The sequence below is a fragment of the Pseudocercospora fijiensis genome, assembly GCF_000340215.1.
Source record: "Pseudocercospora fijiensis CIRAD86 unplaced genomic scaffold MYCFIscaffold_9, whole genome shotgun sequence".
Classification (NCBI taxonomy): domain Eukaryota; kingdom Fungi; phylum Ascomycota; class Dothideomycetes; order Mycosphaerellales; family Mycosphaerellaceae; genus Pseudocercospora; species Pseudocercospora fijiensis.
In genome coordinates, this window is record NW_006921540.1 from 518,811 (window position 1) to 544,155 (window position 25,345).

The following is a 25,345-nucleotide window of genomic DNA, read 5'->3' on the forward strand; positions in this document are numbered from 1 at the left end:
ACTTAATTCTCATTCATCAAATCTAGAAAGTCATGCTTTCACAGCCGTAATCTACTTCACTATCCAAACGTGCCTCCACCACCTCTACCTTGCTTTCGCTGAGCGCTCAGCCTCCAATCATCTTCACCAGCAAAGCGGTTATGAAGAGGCTGTATTCTCTCAGCTTTCTTACGTTTCGACAACTCGCCATTTTTGCCGCCGGCAACTTTGAAGAATGTAGGAGCAGCTTCGACAAGCCACTTCGGCTCGATGGCGGTGACATTGTGCATGTACTCTCGTGTCGTCTCGACCAGAGAATGATAGATGACATGCTCGGCAGCTTTGCCGAATAGGGCGCTGGCAGGATGCATGTATACCGGAGTACCTTCGACGAGAGTCTTGTAGCCTTCCTGAGGGTCCTTGCGGGCGGAGTTGCGGAAGAAGCCTGCGCAAAGAGCTTGTCTGACCCGGGTGGTGTCGCGCCCGCAAGATATCACTTTCAGACGGTGACGCTCCAGGATCTGCACCAGTTGTTTCCGAACATCTTCCGCTCGCTTGATGTTGCGAGGTTGGATGAAGTTCTCGAAACACCAGGCATCATTCTTGCCGGCATTCTTCCAGCCATTATAGACGTTCAGTAAAGTGAGGTGGTCTCCCGCTGGGTCATGGAAGCGAGCCTTCTTCTGGTCGGCTTGTTGCTGCTTTTCCTTGGGACGGTGGAAAATTGTTTGTACAGCTGAGATCATGGCGACAATGCTGAGCATTTCATCAGAACACCCGAGATCCACTGAAGTGATGAGAGATTTCCCTAATGCTGGGTCCATGGGGAAATCTGCCATTCGCCTTCCAAGTCTTGTGAGAAGACCTTCATCGTCAAGCGCGCCCAGAGCGTACAATTCTTCCAAAGCTGTAAGCATAGTATTGGTAGGCGGCGGGTCCATGAAGTCAAATCCAAGCAGATCGTTGATTCCCATTGCTTTCAGCATGAGAATGGTGTTTGACAGATTCTGGCGTTGAATTTCTGGAATCGTTGTTGGAAGCATCTCATTCTGGAAAGCAGATTCGGTGTAAAGCCTGAAGCACTTGCCCGGTCCGGTACGTCCAGCACGTCCAGCTCGCTGCTTCGCCTGTGCCTGTGAGATGGGCGTGACCTGCAGTCGGTCCATACCAAGCTTTGCATCGTAAGCAGTTTGTTTCACGAAACCCGGGTCAATGACGAAGTATATTCCATCGATGGTGATACTGGTTTCCGCGATGTTGGTCGCTATCACAATTTTCCTGCTACCACCGGGGGCAGGCTCGAAGATGCGGCTGGCAATTTCTGAGGGCAAAGCTCCATAGATTGGCAGAATGATCAGCTCTGGTACTGACGGTCCTAGTGCTTTCATGCGCTCGTGAAGGATCTCGCAGCTTGTGTCAATCTCCTCTTTACCTGTAAGGAAGAGGAGGATGTCGCCAGCTTTCTCGGTCAGATGTATCTGCATCGCTGTCGTCAAAGCAGCATCCAAGTAGTCACTTTCAGGCTCGCGGCTGTACATGATCTCGACTGGGAACGTACGGCCAGGGATGGTCAAGATCGGGCACTGCAAGAAGTACTCCGAGAACTTTTCTGCATCAAGTGTTGCCGAGGTGACGATGAGCTTCATGTCAGGGCGTTTCTTCAAAGTCTTCTTGAGCAGCCCGAACAACACATCAGTGGCGATGGTACGCTCGTGCGCCTCATCAAGCATGATTACGCTGTATTTGCTGAGCTCAGGATCGAGTAGAATCTCACGTTGCATGATACCGTCAGTCATGTACTTGATCTTGGTGCTGGAACTGGTCTTGTCCTCGAATCGTATGGTGTAGCCCACTTCCTCGCCGAGACGACATCCAACCTCATCTGACACACGGGCTGCCACCGACATGGCCGCAACACGTCGAGGTTGAGTACATCCGATCATGCCCTCGTTCGCAAAGCCGTCCTCTGCCAGGTACTGGGTAAGTTGCGTCGTCTTTCCGGATCCGGTGTCTCCAACCACAATCAAGAGCTGATTTTGTCGAACAGCATCGAGAAACTGCTTCCGCATCTTATATGCTGGCAAAGATTCCCGCTGTTCCTTGATGGACATGGTTGTCCTCTTTCCTAGCTCGCCACGTCCAGTCGCGATCTTCTTCCACTCCGGCATTTCTGAAGCAGCAGCTTTCGGCTGTCGCAAATCGCTTGCAAATCTTCGCTCTCCCGGCGCGATCATGGGGTCATTCCATTCCTGATTGAGGTCTGTCTTCGCGGCTTCGGCTTTCGCCTTGTCTTGAGCTTCTGATTGTCGCATGTCTCGTCGCTCTTTAGCCAACACATCTCCCTGCATCGCAGCCCTATTCATGCTGCCGTCCGGAGCTTTGATGACACGAATTGGAGACAGCTCGAGAGATCGCTTGGTCTGGCCTGCCAAGAATGGCGGTTCCTCCTCACGGACCTCAATATCCACGTCTTCCTCTTCTTCGATAGTCTCTCCATTCATCGCAGCGTTGTATTCCTCGTCCAGATCAGGATAGTCGGCTGCCTTGACCACTCCCGACGCAATAAGCTGCCGTATCTCCCACCTTTCTGGGCTAGTCATTCTCTTTCGTTGTCTGATCCCATTTCCATTGCTTTCGATGACTGGCACAGCACCTCCAAAATCACTTGCACCTTTCAAGCCTACTGAATTGGCACCTGTGCCGAGATGTATGCGCTTACTTGGAGCAAGATCTTGGCCCGACTGTTGGTCGACTTCCGCCATACTCAGCGAAATTCGCTTGTCCTGCACTTTCATGACCTTGACCTTGACTTCCTGGTTCCTTGCCACAAGATCGCTTGGGTGATTGACCTTGTAGTCGGCCATGGCAGAGATATGAACGAGCCCATCTACTTTGCCCTTGACCCCTTGCAGACTTACGAACACACCGAAATCTTTGACACCTGTCACTCGACCATCATAAATCTTGTATAGAATTGGCTCATCGTCCAGCTCCTGCCTTGGAGGTCGATCAAAAGAGTCTCTCCTGCTCCTGCGCTCTCGTTTCTCGTGCTTCTGATCCGACGGTCGGTGCGATCGCGTACGTCCAAACTCATCTTCGAAAAGGTAATCGTCGTTGCGCCGCTTCGGACTTCGTGATCTCGATCGTCTCGAACGCTTTGGTGATCTTTCGCGCACTGGTCGTTCCGGTGATATGCTACGCTTTCGCCCGTTCGACTTCGGCGGTCCTGCTAACGACTCCAGCGCTGCGAAAGTATCATCCAAGCCATCTTCGGGCTCGATGGCCTTGTCTGGAATTGCGAGGCCTTTGAAGACGTTTCCCTTCGATTCGCTGCCTTTGCTCGCTTTCTCTTCCCGAATGGCGCCATTCGGCTTGTGCTTCGGATGTAGCGTCCGGATCAAGCGATCTATGCTCTCACTTAGTGAGTCGGGAAAATCGAATTCGGCAAGTTTCTCTTTGAACTGGCTGATGTTTGCGCTTTGGGCGTGCTGGTCGATCACGAATTCGGCGATCGTTTTCTCGTTGATGCCCAAGTGGTTATTGATCTCGCTGGTGATTTTGCTCACCAGCGAGAGCACCTCCAGCTGCTCCAAGTCGTCCATGGCGAAGATGAGGATCGCAGCAACGAAATCGCCGGCGAACTTCCAGATGCCGTGCATGACTCGCGCACGGTACTGTACTGCAAGGCGGGTGCCGCCGAAGCCGAAGCCGAGAGCGAAAGCTGGCGTGCTAGGCTTCATCATCTTCACGTTTCCATCACATCTCCTTCTCGCTATGGCAGAAGCTTTTCATGTGAAGTCTTGTGAGTTCACCGTGCTGGCCGTCATCGCTCTGGCCGCTATCATCCTGGCGGAGTAACATGAATCCATGTAGAGCAGCTTCCAACGGAGCAGCTTCATTGCCTCAGCAGAAAGATGGTAGTCACACCCAATACCCTTCTTTACAGCTATCGATGCAAGCCCCTGCCATGTCTTCATTTTCAGCCACTCATACAGGTCCAGCAAGACGAACATCTGCCGTGCTAAAGGTATTCAGGACAGCAGAACTTTGCGGAAAGATTCTCTCTCGAAATTCTTCAACTACCCTACCTGCTGCTTGCCGAACACGCCTCGCCGATCTTCTCGGACACAATTATGGGCTCCTCAGGATGATCAAGCCAATGTCAAATGTGGAAGCATTGCGAGCAGCTCTCTCAGTACAAAAGGAAGACAAGGGACTTCGAGCGCTATTGAGGTAATCCTGCGCGAGCACGGCTGCTATTCGGAGAATCTCAAATCTCTCCTGCCATGGCTCTATCACATGAGGGACCACAAGCCCCCTCGATCAAACCTATCAGATCACTTCCTGGGCTGTCCCACGACTATGAAAGTCTTCGAGCAAGTATCGATTTGACCGGGATCGTTTTTGCGATATGCGACCATTCCATGTCCATACTGCGACTGGTCCTGAAGATGCTTATATTTGGACAATGTTGCACCGTCTGAGGAAAAAGATGGAAGAGCCTTAGGGACTTCAAACACCGACTGGAGTGCCGTCCGTAGTACCGCGATGCGCTACGTAGAGGGAAGAAGCGCAGCATCGATTCGACGGCCAGGGCAACTTTGATTGTTATAGGTGGCGACGTGGGACATGCTTGAAGGAAGGGAGTCGGTTCTATAGGTTGCGATTCGATCGATTAAACAGACACTCGTTCAGAAGAATCCGAAATACTTTCTCCGAATCGCATCCATGTTCCTGGCGTAAAGCAAAGGGGTTAGGAACTTGTCCACCTCCTCCTGCCAGAAGCTGTTCTGAGGATTAACATTCCATGCAGTAACATACTCCCAGTAAGGTGGAAGCCACCCTGCTGTCTCCCAGTCAAGAATCGCAACTACGCTATCCTCCTTGCAAAGGATATTGAGGCTACTCAGATCGCCATGCGTGAATATCGGCTGAGGCCACGGTTGATTGTAGAACGACGCTAGCTCTTGAAGTTCCGGGAATGCATCGGCTGAGGGCACATTCAAGTCTAGGCCATCTACCAACGCGGAATGGAAATCGGAAATTTCGTCGAACGGTCCCCAGTAGAACTGTTTCGGGAGGCGAGGGTCGAAGATTGGGCCTCGATCGATATTCGAAACACCAGCACCATCCGGGCATTGTAATTTCCGTAGCTGCTCGACCATGCTCTTCAACTGAGAGAGAATTTTCAATCTCGACTTCTCCGTGCGGAGATGCCAATTGCGAGCAACAATAGTCCCTTCAATCCTTTGCATCACAATGTACACATGGCCTTTGTATCCGAAAGCCGAGTAAACCCTTGGAACCGGAATAGTAGGATTCTGTCTGACGAACTCCATTGCATTTGCTTCGGCGAGACTCGTCTGTGGCGTTGACTTGATGCATAGCTTTGATGATACAAACACGACACCTCCGGAACATCGAGAGTCATCCCTACTCATCACCTTGAAGAGAAAAGCAATCAAAGGACGGATCCAAGCCGAGCTGAGGTAGCGCTCCATGTTTGTGCATCTGCTGTGGAGTGGTTAGCAAGCCTAAGACCACATGTATTGACGCGGTGAACCTACGACCAAACAGCGAATGCTTGCTTATCTGGCAACACAATTGCAATCGTTTGGCTTGCTTCTGAAAGCGAGGTAGCGATAAGTAGTCCGCGGGTGCATGACTGCATTCACTTTGTTGGTGTATGCAATACGCGGAAGCACGATCGCGCTGCAAGGAAAATGGAAGCGGAACTTGTCTGACTAAGCGTATGTTAAGTTAGTTAACGTTCATGATGAGCGGAGCGAACCTGGAATTGGACAGATAATTTGATGACCGAGATCGAGTTGGCATGAGATGCGATATTGCCCTCAATGTTGACTGGAGAGAGACAAAAAAAGTCCGCAGCGAAGTCTGCGGACGTATGATCGCACCTGCCAGACGTTTGCGGTCTTTGCACTGCGTATCATCGCAGGCCACAACACCTCCAGTCGTCAGTCAGGAGTGATCTTCTTCGGAGAGCTCGATCTCCAATGGGTGTAAAAGGGATGTTTCGCATTGAGGCAGCAGTAAGTAAGTACAGTAGCCTAGCGCCTCAACTCCGCGCTCGATGCACAGCCAGCTCTGCCCTGCCCCTTTGCCGCAAGTTTCGTTGCGGTATATGTGTGTATATCCATCCAGTTCTAGCAATTACATCCACCTTCGCTCTCGGGCTTTTGGGCATTTACATTCACATCAATAGCTGTGTCTCATGTCAGTGAAAACAAGTTCAAATATTTTCACGAGGAAGATGAATGGATGGGACTCACTATTCGCCGGACCTTGCTGCCCCTCCCCTTCCATCCCAGGCAAAGCCTGAGCGATTTTCTTAAACAGCCCTTTCACATTATGCCCAACCTTGGCGCTCGTTTCCACAAACATACAACCTAATCGCTTGGACTCTTCTTCTCCCTGCTGTGCCGTGACCTCTCTCTTCTCGCTCAAATCCGTCTTGTTGCCCACAAGCACGATGATCACATCATTTCCTCTTTCGCCTCGCACATCGTCGACCCATTTCCGTGTCTGTTGGAAGGATTTCTGACTTGTGATATCATAGACGACTACCGCTACTGAGGAATCGCGAATGTATGAGGGGATCAGAGATCGAAATCGTTCTTGGCCTGCTGTGTCCCACAATTGGAGGCGGACTGTGCGGTCTTCGAGATACATGGTCTTGGAAAGGAAATCGATACCGATTGTGGCTTGGTATGTGCTGTCGAAGGAATCGTACATGAATCGGGTGATCAGTGAGGTCTTGCCGACTGAATGTCATTGTTAGTGGGTGTATGAAGGATGGCGTTGGTGTCGCATGCCTGATTGTTCGCCCAAGAAGACCAGCTTGAACTTCTTGAGCGGGTTCGTGTATGAACCCACGCTCTGCGCCATTGCTGCGGATAGATTCTTCGATGCCGATATGTATGTACTATGCGTGTGCGATGCAGCTATGCGGAGTACTGCGGTTGTGCTCGAGCTCGGAATGCGACTGCCTCCAGAAGTGATGATGCTAGTTGTTGGCTTGTTCGATGGCTTCCGGATTTGGCGGTGATGTCTCAGATGTGGAGAGGCGAGTGAGGGCGGCGACAGCAGTCACCCTGTCTTGTTTGTGTAGGTCGATGCGAAAATGAGGCCAGATGTTTGTCGACCTTCAGCATCAACACATTTCAGGAGACTTGTACCCACACAAATGTCCTCCATCCGCACGACTGGTGCAGGGATCTTGGAAATGGACCCTGAGCCGAGCCGGCGGAATCAGCTCCGCTCCGCAGATTCTGGACTACTTAGAAATTTTGCCGCATATATCGCACCGCACCGAGAATGGCCGTCGAAATGGCGTCCAACACCGCACCGGCTACATACAAGCAGCCTAGTCGGAAGGGCAAGAAGGCATGGAGAAAGAATGTCGACATCACCGAGGTCCAGTCTGGCTTGGACGAATTACGCACAGATATCATCCAAGGTGGACCTGTCAGTGAAAAGCCTGCAGATGAACTGTTCTTGACAGATGTCGCTGGAGATGTGGAGCTCGAAAAGACGCAGCGCAAGCAGAAGAAGCTGAGGGTCGACGAGATATTAGCGCAACGAGACTCCAAGGTTGAAGCATTACAGCCTGGCCGCAAGAGGAAAGTGGAGGATCACAGTGGAAGCGGCGTTGGTGGGAAGAGAGTGAAGGGTAATGGGGAATATGTGTCGCACAGAGAATTACGGCGGTTGAGGAATGTGGCAGATGGCGCTGGAATCGGAGTGCTGGCAGAGGAGCAGGCTTCGAATGATCTCTGGGGAGCACCTGATGCGGCCCCACCAGAGGAATACAGCTTTCTGGAGAAAAAGAAGGACAAGGTGGCACCAAAATCGTTGAAGCAAGCTCCCAAACCGCTCACTGCCAATGGCAAGGCTGTAGCAGCAGTGCTGAAGCCGAATGCTGGAAAGTCGTACAACCCACTTCTAAATGACTGGTCGGCGCTTCTGGAGAAAGAAGGTCAGGCTGCGGTGGATGCTGAGAAAGCTCGTCTTGCGGCTGAGGCAGAGCAGGCCGAGCGAGAAAGGAAGGCAGAAGAAGAGGCAGCGAAAGTGGAGGCGCTAGAGAAGGAAGAATACGCGACCGACTACGAGAGCGCGTGGGAAAGTGAGTGGGACGGCATCCAGAGCGAAGCGGAACAGGAGATTTATACACAGAAGCAGAAGGGCCGCAAAACTCCAGCGGAGCGGAATAAGGCGAAGGCGAAGAAGGAGCGTGAGGCAAGGGAGAAGTGGGAGAAAAAGCAGAAAGAGCGGGACGTGCAAGAGAAGAGGATAAAAGAGATCGCCAAGCAGGTATCTGCGAACGACAAGGAGAAGAAGCTAGCGAAGCGAGACGTTGACATCTCGTCTGAGTCGGATGAGGATGAGGCATCGCAGCTTGCTAAGAGGCGATTTGGGAAGCTTTCTGTCCCAGAGGCGCCGGTTGAGGTGACTTTGCCGGAGGATCTCAACGACTCGCTGCGACGCTTGAAACCAGAGGGCAGTTTGCTTACCGATCGATATCGAAATCTGCTGATCAATGGCAAGTTGGAGGTCAGGAAGAAGGTGGGACAGGCGAAGAAACCGCAACGGCAACGAACTGAGAAGTGGACCTATAAGGACTTCAAGTTGAAGTAAGGACCGCTATCGCAGCACGACTGGCGGCAAACACACTTTCGGTAGTCCTGTTACGTGCTTCGCCTCACAAATTCTGCCTGGCTCGTGCCGACCTGGTGACAAGTTTACCGCAGTCTGAGCTCCATGTTCCTTGCTGAGAGGTGCCGGTCTGGTGACCACTCTCAACAACGAGCTCATTGATTAGTGCCGTATAGCCACTCTCCACATCCCTCGCTCTATAGCATGAGTCTGCCGTCGAGATCCAGATCATAAATGTTATCCCATTCTTGATCTGTAGGTAATCCACGGATACCGATCTTACGAAGCTCTGCGAGGATCTGCCTCAAATTTCAGTAATCCAAAATTCTCGTTGACGACACGAGATTTCGATTCACCTGTTTGCTGTGCCCATACTCAGCATCGATTATGTTCTTGGCCTCATGTGTACAGAATTCTGCCCATGAAAGTTTACGAGGCAAAGCGGCAATTAGGCGCCGATGTTGTGGGTCCACCGAATCCGACCACGTTGAGGCAGCAAAGTGGGAGTGAGCGAGAAATACAGAGCCCTCCCCATAGTAAGACGAGGCGAACTTGGCGCGACTGGCGCGATCGACTTGCAGTAACGCACGGGTATCGGCGCCTAGGAATTGTTGACCACGGTATCGGCGGCGGCATGTGAGCCCTTGATCTTCACCTATGATGTCTCCAAGATCGCGCAGTCCTGGCTCGGCGGTGAATGTGAGGTCGTAGATCTTGTCGAAGAGTTCTTGAGGCAGCGTCTGCAGCAGCTCGCCGAGCTGGCGTGGTTTGCGTTGCTTGCGTTGCTTGCCAGGGATGAATTTGATCACCGCCATGGTGGTATGCAAGAGTGCTTGTGATGCACCTTGACTTGAAGGTTGTTGGCCGAAAAAGAAGATGTACGTACGGTGCGATGGAAAGTGAGGGGCGCGACTATTCGAGAATCCACTCCGGCTATATGGGAATCCGCGCGTCCGATCGCGGAGGAGGCCTAAGGCAAATTTGTTAGTCATGTTCTCCACCACTAGACCTCACTGTTACCGCTGTTTTAATCGCTGTTTTAACCTCACCGTCGCCGCTGTTTTAACCCTACTATCGCTATATTATTAAGCCCTTCCGCGCAGTTACAAGCCGAGTATAATGCCGCCGCCTCCGCCGCCTCCGCTACCTCTACTACCGCCGCCGCCGCCCCTATTTAATAGTATAATCCTAAGGTCTTCTAGTTGCAAAGAATGCGTAGTAAGAGGCTATAGTAAGAGCGAGAGCCGTACCTAGGCAACCTCGGAGGCCTTAAATTATAGGTTAAACAGGTATATAGACTAAAGGACTATCTAGCCTACTAATACTAGGAGGGTGTCGACCGTTAGTATTTAAAGCAATTCCTTTTAGACTTCTAGGAAGATATAGCGGAGAGCGAGCGGTCGTACTAGTAGCGCTATATTAGTTATTAGTATAAGGCTAGATACGATAGTCTTAATCCCTCTAGCTAGTTAGCTAGTAAGCTAGATAGTACCTTCGAGACCCTTAACCTAACTATCCCCTTCCTCGACAATTTGCTAGAATAGTACGAAGTAGGGCATAAAGCGATCTGCTTTATACTATATACTATACCTAGTAAGAGGTAGATGCTACTAAGTAGTAAGAATAGTAAATAGAATAATAAATAGAATAGTAAAGAGGAAGAAGTTAGTAGTAGTAGTAGTAGTAGTAGTAGTAGTAGTAGTAATAGTAACAACGGGGAAAGCGGGGTTAGTTAGCAATAGGAACAATGCCCTCCTTCGGTAGAAATCGAGTCTTCTTAATAACTAGCCTATAACTTTAGTAACAACGACGAATATAGTAACTAGTCTAAGTTAGAAGCAGAGGTATATAAACCTAGATCGTACGTAACTATCGAGAACCCCGAAAACTAGGTGTTTAATAGTATTATAGCAGCCGAGGACTATATAGACCTATTCGCATTAGAGAAGGGGTTTAAGCTTAGAAGGACCGGCTATAAGCGCAATAAGGACTATACTTACTAGACTTTCTTACTACGCTACGCTAAGTATTTAATACCGGCATCGCGCGAGACGGTAAGGAAGAAGCGTAACGAGAGAAGGCTTCTTTATCCTACTGCTAAGGCTCGTAAGGGCCGCTCGAAGAAGTGTAATTACCCTTAGTCTATAGCCCTTACTGCGGACGACTAGAAGGACCCCGACAATAGCACCTAGTCTCTTATATTTAATAGCTCTAACTACAACTATCTAGCAGTCTATCTAATAGCGCTAGCTAATTACCGCCGCCGAGCTCGTACGACAGAGGTTGTTAAGGCTATATTGCAGTTAAGGTCTATAGGCGTTACTAATCGACAGATTAAGGCCGCTATTAAGCTCCGTTTTAGTAGTAGTAGTAGAGACTAGCAATCGCCTATTGTACCCGCTACTTTACGAGACATCTTAAATGCCTAGCAAAAGGCTAAGAAGTTGCGACTCGCTAGCAAATTAGTAGTCGATAAGACGATTAAGGACCTCCTATAATAGAACTACTTCGTATAGAAGGCTGTCGGTACTAGACTAAGCGGTAAGTAACGGTTAGAATAGCTGTATTTCTCGCACCCTAAGATAATTAATATATATAAGAATTGCCCGGATATTATAGTTATAGATTGCACCTACAAGACTAACGATTATAGTATGCCGCTACTTGTAATCGCCTTACTTAACTAATTCAACTAGACCTTCCCTTTAGCGCTAATGTTTATACCTAGATAGGCTACTAAATAGTATTCTATCGATATTAGCTGCACGTAGGAGTTACTATCGGAATATAGCGTAGAAGAGCCTCGCCTTATTATCTACGACCGTAATAGGGCATTAATAAAGGCCCTAGCAAGCGACTAGCTTTACCTGCGTACTTAGCTCTGCCGCTAGCATATTAGACGCGCAGTAGAAGCTAATGCGAAGGCCTTCCTTAGTACTAGACCACCTAATCTATCGACAAAGCGTAGGCTATTAAGTCTAGCGGCATAGGACTTTATAGACCTATTTAACGCCGCTATCGGCTCTTAGTCTATTAACTCGTTTACTAGCAACTGTAGGCGTCTTAAGGAGGGCAAGATTGCCGCTAGCAATAGTAAACTAGCTCGTAACTACTCGGACAACGAGGTATAGCATAGACTAGCTTAATACGTCGCGGATACCTAGTAGATCTATCGAGAACAGTATATTAAATACTAGATCGACAGAACACGCTATTTTAGCAATATAACGACGTCGCCTATCGAAGGTTGCTATACTAGTATTAAGGCTTAGTTAACAACCTATAGGAACGATATCTATAGCTTTGTTAACCGTATAGTGCCCTATTTCTAGCACTAAGTTAACCGCTATAGGGCAATAATTAGACTCGAGATTATACGACTAGTAACGGTGTTCGCAAACGACCTATTATATATATAAGTTGTTAGGTATATTAGTACCTTCGCTCTACGTAAAGTAGCCGAGAGAAGGGCACTTATACGCGCCGAGATTAAGAAGAAGAAGTCTTCTACTAGCGACTATTTACCGCTAGATTGTACCTAGTATTATCGGAGGGTTTATAGCTTGAATTATATATACTAGATACTAGCACTTAAGGAGTTTGTAACCGGCATTCTCACTATTCGTATGTTTAAGAAGCACTAGCGAGTGCTAAGGAGTAATTATAATAGCAACGAGACAACTACTTACCGTACCTTAGAGCTACTAAAGCGGATTAACAACCGACTAGCTCGTACGACTCGACGTGTTACGACTAGACCTAAGCTTATTAAACAAGCCGCTAAGGCTATAGACTAGCAAGAAGCGATAAGACAGGCCGAGCCGGGGAGGCCTATTCTACCGCTACTAGCACTACGAGAACGTTTACGTAAGGGCTGTATATATAAAACGGCCTATAGGAGGTGCAAGTGCGTTAAAGATAACGTAGACTGCTACTCTAGCTGTTACAAGTATAGGCAGTGCGATAGAAACCCTGTATCTACTTATACTTATTTACCTACTTAGGAAGGACCTCCGCCCGCTCCGAGGGCTCTACTAGTACCTATAGCGCTAGTAGGTATACTAGGTTATACTGAGATTGTATAGTAGGAGCTATACGTTAATACGAGGGTCGTAGAACCTTATTTGCTAGGCAGGCAGTATGCCTAGAATAGTTAGGATTAGCTATAGTATCGAATTCTACGTCTATTATTTACTTAATTCTTCTATCCTACGTTATTATTCTACTAAGCAGCTAGTATAGGCATCAGAAGTCACTATGCGATGTTCTACAGTGTGGATTACTAACAATATAGTCTCACCGAGACCGGAGCGGCCCTAGGTCCGTAGATTCTCGAATAACCGGAGTGGATTCTCGAATAGTCTCGCCCGAAAGTGAGCTTTCAGCGGCAAGACATGCGGAACGGAACGGCTGGCAACCGTGCGCAGGCAAGAACGCGCCTCTACTTTCACGTGCACTAGAAGTGGAAGAGATGGGGGAGAAGCACAGTCACAGCATCTTTCCACCACTTGGCCAGTCGCAGATTCTCCCCTGGATGCGAGACCATTAATCGAATCCCTCGAACGACGGCCATCGCAGACATCTAGCAACGAACTCTTGCTCCTTGACTAGCATTACACGGCCATTCGGAATGAACAGCGCCCTTCAAGACACATTTCCAGAAGTGCTTCACTTTGTTCCTCCCAGCTATCACGCCTTGGCCTTGGCCACCTCTACTCCCCCAAGATCCGTGCTCGTTGGCGACGGGGTGCCCGATGATCGCTCCACTCGCTTCCTGATCGCAACATTTCTAACACCATGGCCTCTATTTCTGGCCTCATCCTCCGAGCACTTTCCAAGCTGTACTGAGGCGGCAACTGAAGTCCTGGATGCCTGTGGCCAAATTGAAGTTCGATCTGCGGCATCCATTAGTTATTGAAGTGTTGGAAAGAGAGCTCCCACACTCACCTGCTCAGGAGGACCAAAGCGAATGTATTGCACTCGTCTAAAGCCGCCGTCTCGCCGAGAGGGACCTCTGCTGCTTTGGAGGAAAGAATCCATCACCCACATCTCCCGCACGAGTGCTCTGTGTTGTAGAGAGACTGACCTAAGCCACGTCACCGCCGTCAATCTGTTTCGCGCCAAAAAGACTCCGCCGTAATAGGACGCCGCGAATTTCCGGCGACTTGCGCGATCGACTTGGAGCAGCGTGCGACTGTCTTTCCCGGTGAAAGGTGCTCCTGGATCTTCGCGAAAGACTTCGACGGCAGATGGCCTAAAATTGCGATGTGCGAATCGAAGTCGTGCGAAATGAAATCTGCTTTCTTGACTAGACTCGATCTCACCGAGGTCTCTAACCCCATCGGCCGCAGTGAATGTCAGGTCGTAGATGTTGTCGTACAACTCTTGTGGAAGCGTAGCGAGTCCTTCGCGGAGTTCTTCGGCGCTGATTGGCGAATTTTGTGTGATCAAGGCCGACTTTGGCCGTCTGAATTTGGGATACGACATCGCGTGTAGCCCACTCCGACGGATGCTGGATGTCAAGTGTCGAAGCCGAGAAAGCTGGAGCAGAAATCGAGGTTTAAATACACGGCCGGCACCGGGCAAGCGCTGATGTGGTCCGAGCTCTTGCATGTGAGCGACCTGAACCCTGCCTCTTCGAGCCTCGGGCTAGAATTAACATTTGGTGCTCTTATGATTTTATCGCTATCCCTTGTTAGGACTACTTATAAGAAGTGTAAACTTTGTAGAGAATCTATCTAAGCTACGATTATAAGAGGGCCTATATCTCTCTAAGTATTTACTACTATCTTTTATAAGAAGGTATAAGAAGAGCCTACTACTAATACTATAGATATAGTTTATTTAGATAGAGAAATTCAAGTCTAGGCAATAGGCTAATAAGTAGAATAGGTACTTTATTATTAAAGTAGTATTCGTTTTATATAATAGGATAGCGCGTTAGATTTAAGTTTCCTAGTACCTATAAAGATAGTAAATCTACGGTTTTATTAATAGCTAAATTCCTACGCCGAAACTAATCGAGTATCTTTCTTATATCTCTAAAATTTACTTACTTATAAGTAACTCTCTCTTTCTCTCTCTTTCTATAATCTTATAGAATTCGAATCCTATTTAAGTTTACTAATATCTCTCCCTTCCTCTACCTACCTAATTATCCTATCCCTATCCCTATCCCTAACTCCCCTTCTAATCTAAACTAATAAACTCTCTAGAAAACCTATATTATTAGTATTTAATTCTATATCCTCCTTTCCTAAAAAAAATATTAAATATTATATTCTATCCTATTCTATACTTACTATTAACCTCTAATCCCCCCTCCTATCTCTAAACCTATCTACCTCCTACCTCCTAAATTAAAAAATTTAGTATATTTACTATTAAAAAAAAAGAAGAATCTCGTTTAACTTCTTATAAAACTACTTCTTATACGAAGTTAGCTTAAGTATAAAGAGCTATTTCTATAAGACGAAGCGAAGTTATAAAAGAAAGTTTTAAAATATAGCGAGCGGGATTATATATAAGAGATAAAGAAAAGGAAGGGGAATAGGGATCGTCGAGGTTATAAGTAGTAGTATTAGTAGAGTATAGATATAGTACTAAATAAAGTCGAAGATTTCTTATAAGTTATAATATACTTTATATAAGATAGGCGAGAGATAGCTAAGTATAGATAGTAAACGCTTTTTCTTCTATTTCTTCCTCTTCTCTTATACTATACTTTCTAGTACTTTAAAGAATATTTAATAAAGAGTAGTAGTAGTAGTTTTATAACTTTTCTTAAACTTATTTAATTTTATAATAATAACAAGTAAGAGTATTATCTAATCTAAGTAAGAAGTAAAGCTCGAGTCGAAAATAAGTTGCCTATACTATATAAAGTTATATAGTTTAATAGTTTTCTTAGCGCGTTTATAGTATATATAAAAGTAATACCGCGATAATCGCGTCTTATATACAAGTGTCTAATTATAACCTAAAGACCTTACCGGAACATCCGAGAAAGTACCCGTAGGCCGTATCTAGCTAAAGACATTAGCATTCGTAATTAATCGGGCTAAGGAAGCGTTAAACCCATATCTCGTGAACACTTAACATGAGGCTTAGCTTCAATTTGAGACTATTCATGTTACATCGCAACCATATGTACAAGTTCTCAATGCTTTTCGGTAGGAATAAATGGAACCAGACTGCAGCGGCAATCCAGATATGCACGCACCCCAACGCCAACGCTATGCTATGCTATGCTATGCACCCTCAACCCAGCGATGCTGAAATGACGAATTCAGAAGTTATTACTCGTCGTCCTCTTCGACTTCGGCAGTCTGTAGAATCGTCAGTATCGTGTCAAAGTGTACTTCTTAAGTGATGGTGGCACTCACATTATCATGGAAATCGCGACCCTCCTTAGTCTCAACAATAACACCAGCGCGAATCACAAAGTCACCAAAACGCTCGCCATCCTTGCGTTCAAGCGAGTATCTCTTGAGCAAAGGCTTCATGATAGCCAAAATCTCGTCCTCCTTGATGCTACTTCGGTACAGCTTGTTGAGGCGGTTGCCATGGTATCCACCTCCGAGGTACATGTTGTAAGCACCAAAAGCTTTGCCGACAAAAGCGACCTCGGCCAACCACGGTCGTGCACAGCCATTGGGACAACCGGTCATACGCATGACAATACTGCTCTGAGCAAGGCCGTTCTCCTCGAGAGTTCCTTCGAGCTTGGTAATGAGCTCTGGAAGGTAGCGCTCCGACTCAGCCATGGCGAGACCACAGGTTGGGAATGCAACACAAGCCGACGAGGAGAGTCGGAGACCGGAGAAGTTGGTGTTGTCGAGCTTGTACTTGGCAAGCAACTCCTTCATCTTTGGCAAATCTTCATCCGTGACGTTGGAGAGGATCAAGTGCTGGTTACCAGTAAGTCGGAACTCACCCTTGTGGTGCTGGGCGATCTCGCGAAGCCCAGTCTTCATCTTAAAGTCGGCAGTGTCCTCGATACGACCGTTCTCGATGAACATGGTGAAGTGGTTCAGTCCATTCTCGTCCTTCAGCCAGCCGAAGCTGTCAACATTCGACTCAAACTTGAAGGGTTGTGGTTCCTGGAAGGTCTTTCCCCACAGCTTCTCAACTTCGGCGCGGAAGACCTCGACACTCATATCGTCGATGGTATACTTCAGACGAGCGTGCTTGCGGTTCTTGCGGTCGCCGTTGTCGCGCTGAACCAGCATGATCTTCTCGCAGACGATGTGTGCTTCATCCTTGTCCACATATCCGAACATGCGGCCAATCTGGGGGTAGGTCTTCTTCATGTTGTGAGTAGCACCCATACCACCACCAGCGAGAATATTGAAGCCCTTCAAGCCGCCATTGGAGTCGCGAATCGCGATTAGACCGATATCGTGGGCGTAAACATCAGTATCGTTGTGCGGAGGAACGGCAATGGTGATCTTGAACTTTCGTGGCAGGTAAGTTGGTCCGTAGAGAGGCTCGAAGTCCTGGACAGCGCCACCGCCAACCTGGGTATCCTTCTCGCCATCCATACCCTTGAGCCAGATTTCGTGGTACGCGGTGGTGCTTGGGAGGAGGTGGTCTGAAATGCGCTGGGCGACAGCATGTGCCTCCTTGTGCAGGTTGCTCATGGTAGGCAGCGACGAGCACATGACGTTTCGGTTGACATCGCCGCAAGCTGCGATGGTTGTCATAAGGGACCGGTTGATGGCCTGCATAGCAGGCTTCAGCTTCGCCTTCACGACACCGTGGAACTGGAACGTCTGTCGAGTGGTCAGCTTCATTGTCTCGTTGCCCAAGCTTGAGGCAATGTCGTCCATCTGCACCCATTGCTTTGGGGCCGCGACACCACCGGGGAGCCTGCATCGAATCATGAAGCTGTAGGCAGGCTCAAGACCCTGTGCCTTGCGCTCATCACGCAGGTCACGGTCATCTTGCATGTATGTACCGTGGAATTTGGTGAGCTGCTGATCGGCGGCACTGATCGCACCGGTCGACTGATCCTCAAGACCTTCCACAATGGTTCCGCGAAGGTAGTTGGACTGGATCTTGATATCTTCGTTGGTCATTGGCGGTGGCTCCTCTGGAAGGCCTTGGACATTGCCCACGCCGAGGGCATCCCAGAGCTTGGGCTCCCACTCCTGGTAGCCAGTTTGGTATGCATCAGGATCTTGATCATCACCAAGACCGCAGTCAACCAGCTGCTCGGCGCCCAGTGCAGCGAGACGTGCGTGAAGGTCCTTGCCAGGCTTGTTGTAGTAGTGCTTGTCCTCCTTGCGTGGCCAGTAGTGCGAGTCGCCGAGCGCGAAGACTGCATACTTGACACCTGCAAGATCCAGGTCGGTCGAGTTCTTGACACCTTCCCAGAAATTGCGGCCATTCTGTGGAAACTCTCCTTGACCGGCAGTTGACGAGATGAGGACGACATTTTCCTCATTTCCCAGATCCTCGAGCGGGTAGTCGTCCATGGCCATCACCATAGTCTTCAGGCCACGAGCCTTGCCGCGGTTTGCCAGTCTCTTGGCGAGACTCTCGGCATTACCATTGTCGGAGGCGAACAGGACTGTCATGGGAGCTCCTTGAAGACCCTCAAGTAGAGCCTCATATGCATCCTTGGCCTTGCGCTTCTGCACCTTGCGGACTTCCGAGCCATACGACTCCGACAGGTTTGCGTGGAACTGTGGGTGGCGCCTCATGAGCTGCGTCAGGTAGTTGTCTCTCCTCAAGAACTCCTTGAGCTCCTCCTTGATGCGTTCGGAGTCCAGCTTGAATGTCTCCTCACCGCGATCCTCAGCCTTGGGATCCCATCTATACAGTGGCCAGTAACCGAGGTCGACAGCCTTTTTGGTCTCTTGGAGCACGGTAATTGGATTGTCGTTTTCGTGGTTGTAAGGCAGGTAGGCAAGAAGGACGGAGGGACCATTGAAAGACTCGGCCTCCATCATCGCCTGCAGCACTTGAGTGTAGCTGCTGTAGACAGCTGTGCTGGCCACGTATGCATTGCCGAAGTTCATGGCGTATAGTCCGATATCCTTCTTTCTCCGTGCGGCATCGGCAGCTGCACGCTCGCTGTATGGTGTCGAGTCGATGATCAGCATGTTGATGTTCTCGCCGCTTGCAAGGACGTGGTGAACACCGCTGTTGCCTAGGTCGTATGCCCAAGCATCGCTGCCAACAAGCCATTGAGATTCCTGGAAGAAAAGTCCCTTTGAGCGGAGCAGCTTGGCAGCAGCTGGCGAGCCGTCATGCTGCAGACGGGACAGGACCTCTGGAGCAAGCTTGTTGGCCTTGTCGGCATTCTCTGCCTCCAAAGCCCACTGAGACAGCCACTTGAGAGGGGCGTCTGTCGCAAAGTCTCTGCTCTTGGCCGCTGCCTGAACTTCAGAGACAAATCGCTTCCTGTGCTCTTTCCTGGCCAGAAGTGAACCGAAGCCAAACTCTGGACTGGCTTTGATCGTATCGTTAATGCCAGCGTTGCTCGACTTGAGAGCATTCGCAATGTACAGTCGTTGCCCAAAGAGCTGATCCAAGATCTTCATGTATGCATTCTCCAATGCAGGCTGCTTCACCTGCAGTTCCGGCTTGGCTGGACCGTCGTGGGCACCGATTCCAAGATTCTGAATGGGGCTCTTGGAGATGAGGTTCTGGAAGATGCCGCTCAGAGCCTGTGTGACTGTCGTGTACTCAATGTATCCCAGCTGATAACCAACAATGAGTGGCGATGCACCTGAAGCGCCTGCTTTGAGGGACATCAGCAGATCCAACAGGATCGGGCCCCATTTTGTGGTCTTCCTCTTGATCTGCTCGAGAACCGCTATTCTCTTGACGGACTTTGGCAGACTGCTCGCGAGTCGCTCTGAAAGCCAAGGTCTGTACAGAACAGGTGTGATTAAGCCTACTCCAGCGAAGAAGTCGGCCTTGGAAGCCGCGTCAAACTCGGCGCTGAAAAGTCCTGGGTCACTTCCAAACAGGAAGAGCACATTCTCGGCGTTTGGTGGTCCAGTGTAATTGAAAGCGCTGTACTTTCGTCCAGTTCTGGCCTCTATTTGTTCCCAGATGCTGGCACAGATTGTATCAATTTCCTCCGATCTCACCGGCTTCGGCTGCGTATCAACAGTAGTGGCTGATTCTGCCTCAGACGCGCCGGAACTGCTATTCTTCCGCTCTGACGAAGAAGAGGATGGCGAAGAAGCATCCTGGGCTCCGGACTCAGCGTTTGTAACAGCGTCTTTTGTGGCTGATGCTGCCTTCCCACGCAACTCAAGACCGCTGACCTTGGGTGCAAGATGCTCGTTGACATAGATACCAGTCTCCTCGCTCTTCGTCGCCCGGATTTGCTTTGCAGCACCCACATTCAAAACTTCGGCCACCAGCTCGCGGCTTTCGCCGGCGATGGGCTGGTCCTGCGTGGTGTTTGCGACATCAAAGAAATGTACCACTCCCTTGCCCGACCTGATGGCCAGGGCATGTGCTGTAATTGCGAGATCCTGGGCCTCCTGCAGAGTAGTACTCTGAAGGAACGAGAAGCCAGTATTTCGGATGCTCGTGATATCGCCATAGTCTGGATATCCACTCGGGTGGAGACTGACGTGGATGACTACGGGATACTGGGCCAAGCGGTACAGGTGCGGGATACTTCTGAGCAGCACATCGCTGCTTGTGGTAACGGTTGTAATGTTCCCACTTCGCACTCTCGAGTATACGTCGAGTAACGGGTCATTATCGTGGCGGACTGGAAAGACGTCGGGCACAGTCGGGCAGATTATGCTGGAGGCTTTGTTGCCCGCATACTGCTTGAGGAATTTGGAGAATTCGGAGGGTTGGGCGAGGGAGGGCTGGACGGATACAATGGCGTCGGAGGAGAGGTAGGCGATGCGGGCGACTACAATCAGGCATGGTCAATATGTACATGACTGTCACTGTCGTCGGCTGGGTCGTCGGCCGGCACGCCGCATGGAAGAGGCTGCTCTCGTGATGGTGATGGCGGGGCATGGGAGCGGGCTTACCTGCCTCGCCTGCAGTCAGGACTTTCGCCATGTCGTGGGGTGAGTGGACAGAAGTTGTTATTGCATGCTCAGCAGAAGAAGAAGTTGTATGGAGGTGCAGTAGCAGTCCAAGTCGAGGTGGCGGAGATGCAGTACTACACCCACACTCCCGAGAGCGGGATCGGCACAAATTTCGTCGGCTTTTCACTCACAATCCTTACTAATGCTGCATGTGATTGGACCGCAAGTCGATTGCGTGCTTTATATCCAATCTGGCTTCAGCATTCTCAAGAATGTGGGCCGTCTCGCTTTGTCTCAGCACAATCTTATCGATATGGCGTTCCCACGACGTGGACATTCCATCCAACTCTGTGGACTCTTCACATTCTTCCACCGAGAAGCGGATTCCTTCTTTGTCCGCCACAATCAGCCTACTCCCGAACTGCACACTACCAGGGTGCTAGTCGATGTGGAGAATCCTGGTATGCCGAAGCCTAGCCTACGCTACCTTATCCGCTAGTATACAACGACCGTACTACTTTTGATGCATTGGAGCGTCGCAGCCTGATTGATATTGATCACGTTCGGCAGGCCTGTTGGATGTGCTCGATCTCAACACGGCAATGAGGCCCCCGGGGATGACTAGATGAAGTGAGTGAGTTTCATGCTTGCTCGTGTCAAGGCACGGAACGGCTGCCGCAGCAGAGTGACCGATGATGCGGAGGAAGGCTGTCAGCACGCTTGCTCTCTGCCAAGCCGGATCGATCCTGCAACTCCAAACTTCTCTAGAACTACCTTCCCTTCTTCCTCAGGCCCTGTCTACTTGCAACAGGTTATAGCGCAACCTAAGAGATTATAATAACCTCATAAACGGCTCAGGTTATAGCGCCTTATAACCGGTTATCTATTAGACAATACTAGGTATTAAGACCTATATATTAAGCCTCCGCGGCTAGCGGCTCGGCAGCTACATTTCTATCTTCTACCTCTTGCTATATAATAATTATTAAGGTCGTGCAGTAGACTATATAGCTTCTAGTAGTATATATAATGTCGATAGCGGTATAGGCGGTATAATAACGAGGAAATCGATAGACGAAGGGCGAGGAGGACGAGTACTTTCGATAGGTATAGTTTATAGTATAGTTACTATATAAAAAGATAGTTAGTCGTAGACCCCGCAGTAGTTCGGGTTGGTTTGGTTTAGTTTACTAAGCCGAAACTCTAGTTTAGTTTAGGTTAGTTTACTAAGCAACTATATAAGTAGCTAGTTCGAACTATATAATTTATCGGTTTTTAAGAAGTGTACGAATGTATACGTAGCTTTAAGCAAGCCCTTTGTAAGACTTAGCAGTGTAGCCGGCAGCGTAGCTAGTATTTTTAGTCCTTAGTACTTATAGAATTTTCGAATCCTACTTAGGCTACGTAGTTATATAAAGGTACTTATATAACCTTAAATCTATAGACAATCAGCTAAGGGCACTAACTAATCAAAAGCATATATATATATATAAGGCATTATAGTTTAGTTCGGAAACTGCACTCCTTAGGTATAAATTTCATCCTTTCGTTTACGGTTCAATTCCCTAACTGCTTAGTAGAATGTCTTTATCTAGATCTAGGTAGAACTTATCGATTTCCCTAGAAGTCCTCCTCCTTAAGAAGTTTATACACTTTCCTACCGAACTATTCGACAATATTAAGTACTAGGATAGCTCCTCCCTCGGTATCGGTATAGTATATAAAAGAGCTATAAGGCAGCTCTATAGAACGTTCTACTAGTTACTCGCTATACTAAGGCCGAATGCTAGTTCGTTCCTTAGAACTCTTAGTTATTTAGGAGATATAAAGGGTAGGGCAGGTAGTAACTTCGTATTATATAAGGAGGTAGAGGCTGCTATAGAAGAGGCCTTTAACCTATAGAAGATAGTAAAAGATATAGAGGCAGCTACAGGTCTAGGTACCTAGTTGAATTTCTAGTAGGTAGAGTATAAGGATATTTAGAGGGAGTATTAGGTAGAGTTACGAAGGCAGGTATATAATATGCTCTAGAAAATAGGGATAGTGCCTATAACTATAACTATTAGGCTCTTTAACCTTCCTTATTTTTCCCTATTTTCTTTTTATAAAAATCTAAACTAATACAAATTAACCGGAATGTCTATCTTCTTTTAGTTCTTTAAAAAACCTAGTAGCGTAGCTAGCAGCGTAGCCGGCAGCGTAGCCGGCAGCGTAGCCGGCCTTTTTACTCCTTAGTACTAATAGGATTTTAGGAGACTTCTATTCCGTACGGCTAATAAAGTATACTATACTATATATATATACTTAGAGAGTATTCAGAGCGCGGTATATAGCGCCGTATAATAGCGGCTTATTTCGTATATAGAAAAGCTTATAGACGACACTACGAACATCCTTCCTACTAGTATATCTATCCTATCTAGTACTATCTCGAATGTAGACATTCTAGCCTTTTAGGATCTAATCGAGTGCTTTGAAATCCTTGTCTATAATCGTTATACGCTTCGCGTAGATAGCTATAAGGTTAACCGCTAAAATAGTATTAGTATAGTCCGAAAAGAGGTAGAAGAGAAACATACATTCGAAGATACGAACTAAGTAGGCTTCTATAGCCTCTTAAAGGGCGCCTATCGCGGAGGCTTAGAAGCGAAGGTCTATTCTATAATCCTAGGCAATTTCGCGAATAAGTCGTTAGAAAGGAGTTTTGCGGATTAGGAGCTTAGAACTCTTCTAATACTACCGAATCTTACGGAGGGCTACGGCTAAAGAAGGATTAGTAAAAAGACAGTAAGAATGCCGGCTACGCTACCGGCTACGCTACCGGCTACGCTGCCGGCTACGCTGCCGGCTACAAATAGGACTTACTTCCTAGGCGCTATCGACGCTTCGTACGATTGCTACTAGTAGTAGAAGCGCTAGTTGTCGTCTTACGTAGAGCCTTGCCCGCCGTTGTCTTACGCGGAGCCTTACTCGCGACGCCCTTTCTAGCACCGGAGCTAGCGGTAGTAGTAGTAGCTATCTTACGTTAATATACTATACTCGTTCCTTTATTTCCGATCTTGTTACGACCCGTAGAAGTAGTAGGTCCCTTCTTACGAGGCGTCGTAACTTAGTTAAGTAGATTCGCTATTATAAAAGTCGTCGAATTGAGGAAAAAAGTGCGTTACGAAGGTATACGAAGGCGCGCGCGGAGCGAAGGTATTACGGAGGTAGTAGATATAGAGCGTAGAGGTATAGGTATCGATACGAAGGTTGAATATAGCGAGAGAGGTAGTATCGCGGTATCGCTAGGTAATAGAGTAAGCTTCGCGTAAGCCTATATTATAGTAACGTTAGAGCAAGGAAAGAAGGCAGGCACGGCTAAAAAAGGTAGGTACGGCAGACTTTGAAATATAGCCGGCATATGTAGCCGGTATAGTAATAGGCGAAAGCCTCCTTTTAATAAATAGCCGGCGTAATAATAGTATCCTACTATAGTATAGATATTCTTTAGTAATGCCTTTACTAGCTATAGTAATCTTATAAGTAACCTAGGCCTATTGCTAGTAAATATAAGAAATATTAGGTAGGCTATACTAAACAAGCTAGTTATTTAGTAGAAAAAGGCCTACTACCGTCTCTATATACCGGCTACGGGTGCTGACTATCGCTCTAAATTTAACTCCGCCCTATCTCGGAGGCTAAGGTACCGAGCGGAAACCCTATAGCTTATATTCACTCGGTTGTCGCGGAGCGCTTATAGGTAAGGTATTAGAAAAGAGTATAAAAAGTACGAGAAGAGTATCCTAGGATATAGGTCGTAAGTGAATAAGAGTAGCACGCCTAGTTATTTATATAGTACGTTACTCTATACGACTAAGAGCCTATATTATCTTGTACTTCGCTTATAAGACCTCGACTCTACTAGTATACTATCGATCTCCTCCTCGGTCGCTAATACGCTGTCTTAATTCTTCTTCGAGTTGCCGGACTTAGTGCGTATCTATAGCTATATAATAGCGCTACGTATTATAGAGAATCAACTCCGCCGTATCTCGAAGGCTAAGGTACCGAGCGGAAACCCGATAGCTTATATTTACTCGGTTATCGCGGAGCGCTTATAGGTAAGGTATTAGAAAAGAGTATAAAAAGTACGAGAAGAGCATCCTAGGATATAGGTCGTAAGTGAATAAGAGTAGTACGCCTAGTTATTTATATAGTACGTTACTCTATACGACTAAGAGCCTATATTATCTTATGCTTCGCTTATAAGACCTCGACTCTACTAGTATACTATCGATCTCCTCCTCGGTCGCTAATACGCTGTCTTAATTCTTCTTCGAGTTACCGGACTTAGTACGCATCTATAGCTATACAATAGCGCTACGCATTATAGAGAATTTCTCGTTAAAGTTTCTCTCTCGTAGGCTTACTATCTGCCTCGTAGTATAGAGGATTAAAGTACTAATACTAAAGAATCTCCTTATAGTTAGGATACTAGGGCTCCTTAGGACCTTTGTATTTTAGGTCTAAATAGAGACATATTATAAACGTTCTATCGCCCTTTCGCTTACTACCCGCTAGGTCGCGATATACGAAGAAACTAATCTAAATGTAGCTCGTCTCTATAATAGCCGGATAAATATAGAGCGCTAGGTTTCTACTTCGTACCTTAGATTTAGGGACGGCGCGGAGAT

The 25,345-nt window shown here is 48.0% G+C and overlaps 7 protein-coding genes across 7 annotated transcripts; 1 reads left to right on the forward strand and 6 right to left on the reverse strand.

Moving 5' to 3' along the window:
* Positions 1-59: 59 nt before the first annotated feature.
* MYCFIDRAFT_190635 (uncharacterized protein) lies at positions 60-3,581 on the reverse strand (the record flags this gene model as incomplete). Its single annotated transcript, XM_007932508.1, has 1 exon — positions 60-3,581. The coding sequence occupies one exon, from the start codon at positions 3,579-3,581 to the stop codon at positions 60-62; it is 3,522 nt and encodes a 1,173-aa protein (XP_007930699.1).
* A 1,089-nt stretch (positions 3,582-4,670) lies between these two features.
* On the reverse strand, positions 4,671-5,480 carry MYCFIDRAFT_190636 (uncharacterized protein; the record flags this gene model as incomplete). Its single annotated transcript, XM_007932509.1, has 1 exon — positions 4,671-5,480. One exon carries the CDS (start codon positions 5,478-5,480, stop codon positions 4,671-4,673), a length of 810 nt encoding a protein of 269 aa, XP_007930700.1.
* Positions 5,481-6,143: 663 nt separating this feature from the next.
* MYCFIDRAFT_190637 (uncharacterized protein) lies at positions 6,144-6,885 on the reverse strand (the record flags this gene model as incomplete). The annotated part of the gene is made up of 3 exons (XM_007932510.1): positions 6,144-6,202; positions 6,270-6,761; positions 6,813-6,885. The coding sequence occupies 3 exons, from the start codon at positions 6,883-6,885 to the stop codon at positions 6,144-6,146; spliced, it is 624 nt and encodes a 207-aa protein (XP_007930701.1).
* A 441-nt stretch (positions 6,886-7,326) lies between these two features.
* On the forward strand, positions 7,327-8,986 carry MYCFIDRAFT_157129 (uncharacterized protein; the record flags this gene model as incomplete). Its single annotated transcript, XM_007932511.1, has 1 exon — positions 7,327-8,986. One exon carries the CDS (start codon positions 7,327-7,329, stop codon positions 8,632-8,634), a length of 1,308 nt encoding a protein of 435 aa, XP_007930702.1. The 3' UTR covers positions 8,635-8,986.
* Positions 8,368-9,508, reverse strand: MYCFIDRAFT_212354 (uncharacterized protein). Its single transcript, XM_007932512.1, has 2 exons — positions 9,009-9,508; positions 8,368-8,951 (listed from the first exon to the last, which is right to left on the reverse strand). The coding sequence occupies exons 1-2, from the start codon at positions 9,465-9,467 to the stop codon at positions 8,850-8,852; spliced, it is 561 nt and encodes a 186-aa protein (XP_007930703.1). The 5' UTR covers positions 9,468-9,508; the 3' UTR covers positions 8,368-8,849.
* Positions 9,509-13,135: 3,627 nt separating this feature from the next.
* On the reverse strand, positions 13,136-14,328 carry MYCFIDRAFT_212355 (uncharacterized protein). Its single transcript, XM_007932513.1, has 2 exons — positions 13,600-14,328; positions 13,136-13,547 (listed from the first exon to the last, which is right to left on the reverse strand). The coding sequence occupies exons 1-2, from the start codon at positions 14,263-14,265 to the stop codon at positions 13,365-13,367; spliced, it is 849 nt and encodes a 282-aa protein (XP_007930704.1). The 5' UTR covers positions 14,266-14,328; the 3' UTR covers positions 13,136-13,364.
* A 1,425-nt stretch (positions 14,329-15,753) lies between these two features.
* On the reverse strand, positions 15,754-20,700 carry MYCFIDRAFT_72062 (uncharacterized protein; the record flags this gene model as incomplete). The annotated part of the gene is made up of 3 exons (XM_007932453.1): positions 15,754-15,980; positions 16,038-20,545; positions 20,670-20,700. The coding sequence occupies 3 exons, from the start codon at positions 20,698-20,700 to the stop codon at positions 15,951-15,953; spliced, it is 4,569 nt and encodes a 1,522-aa protein (XP_007930644.1). The 3' UTR covers positions 15,754-15,950.
* Between the last annotated feature and the right edge of the window lie 4,645 nt (positions 20,701-25,345).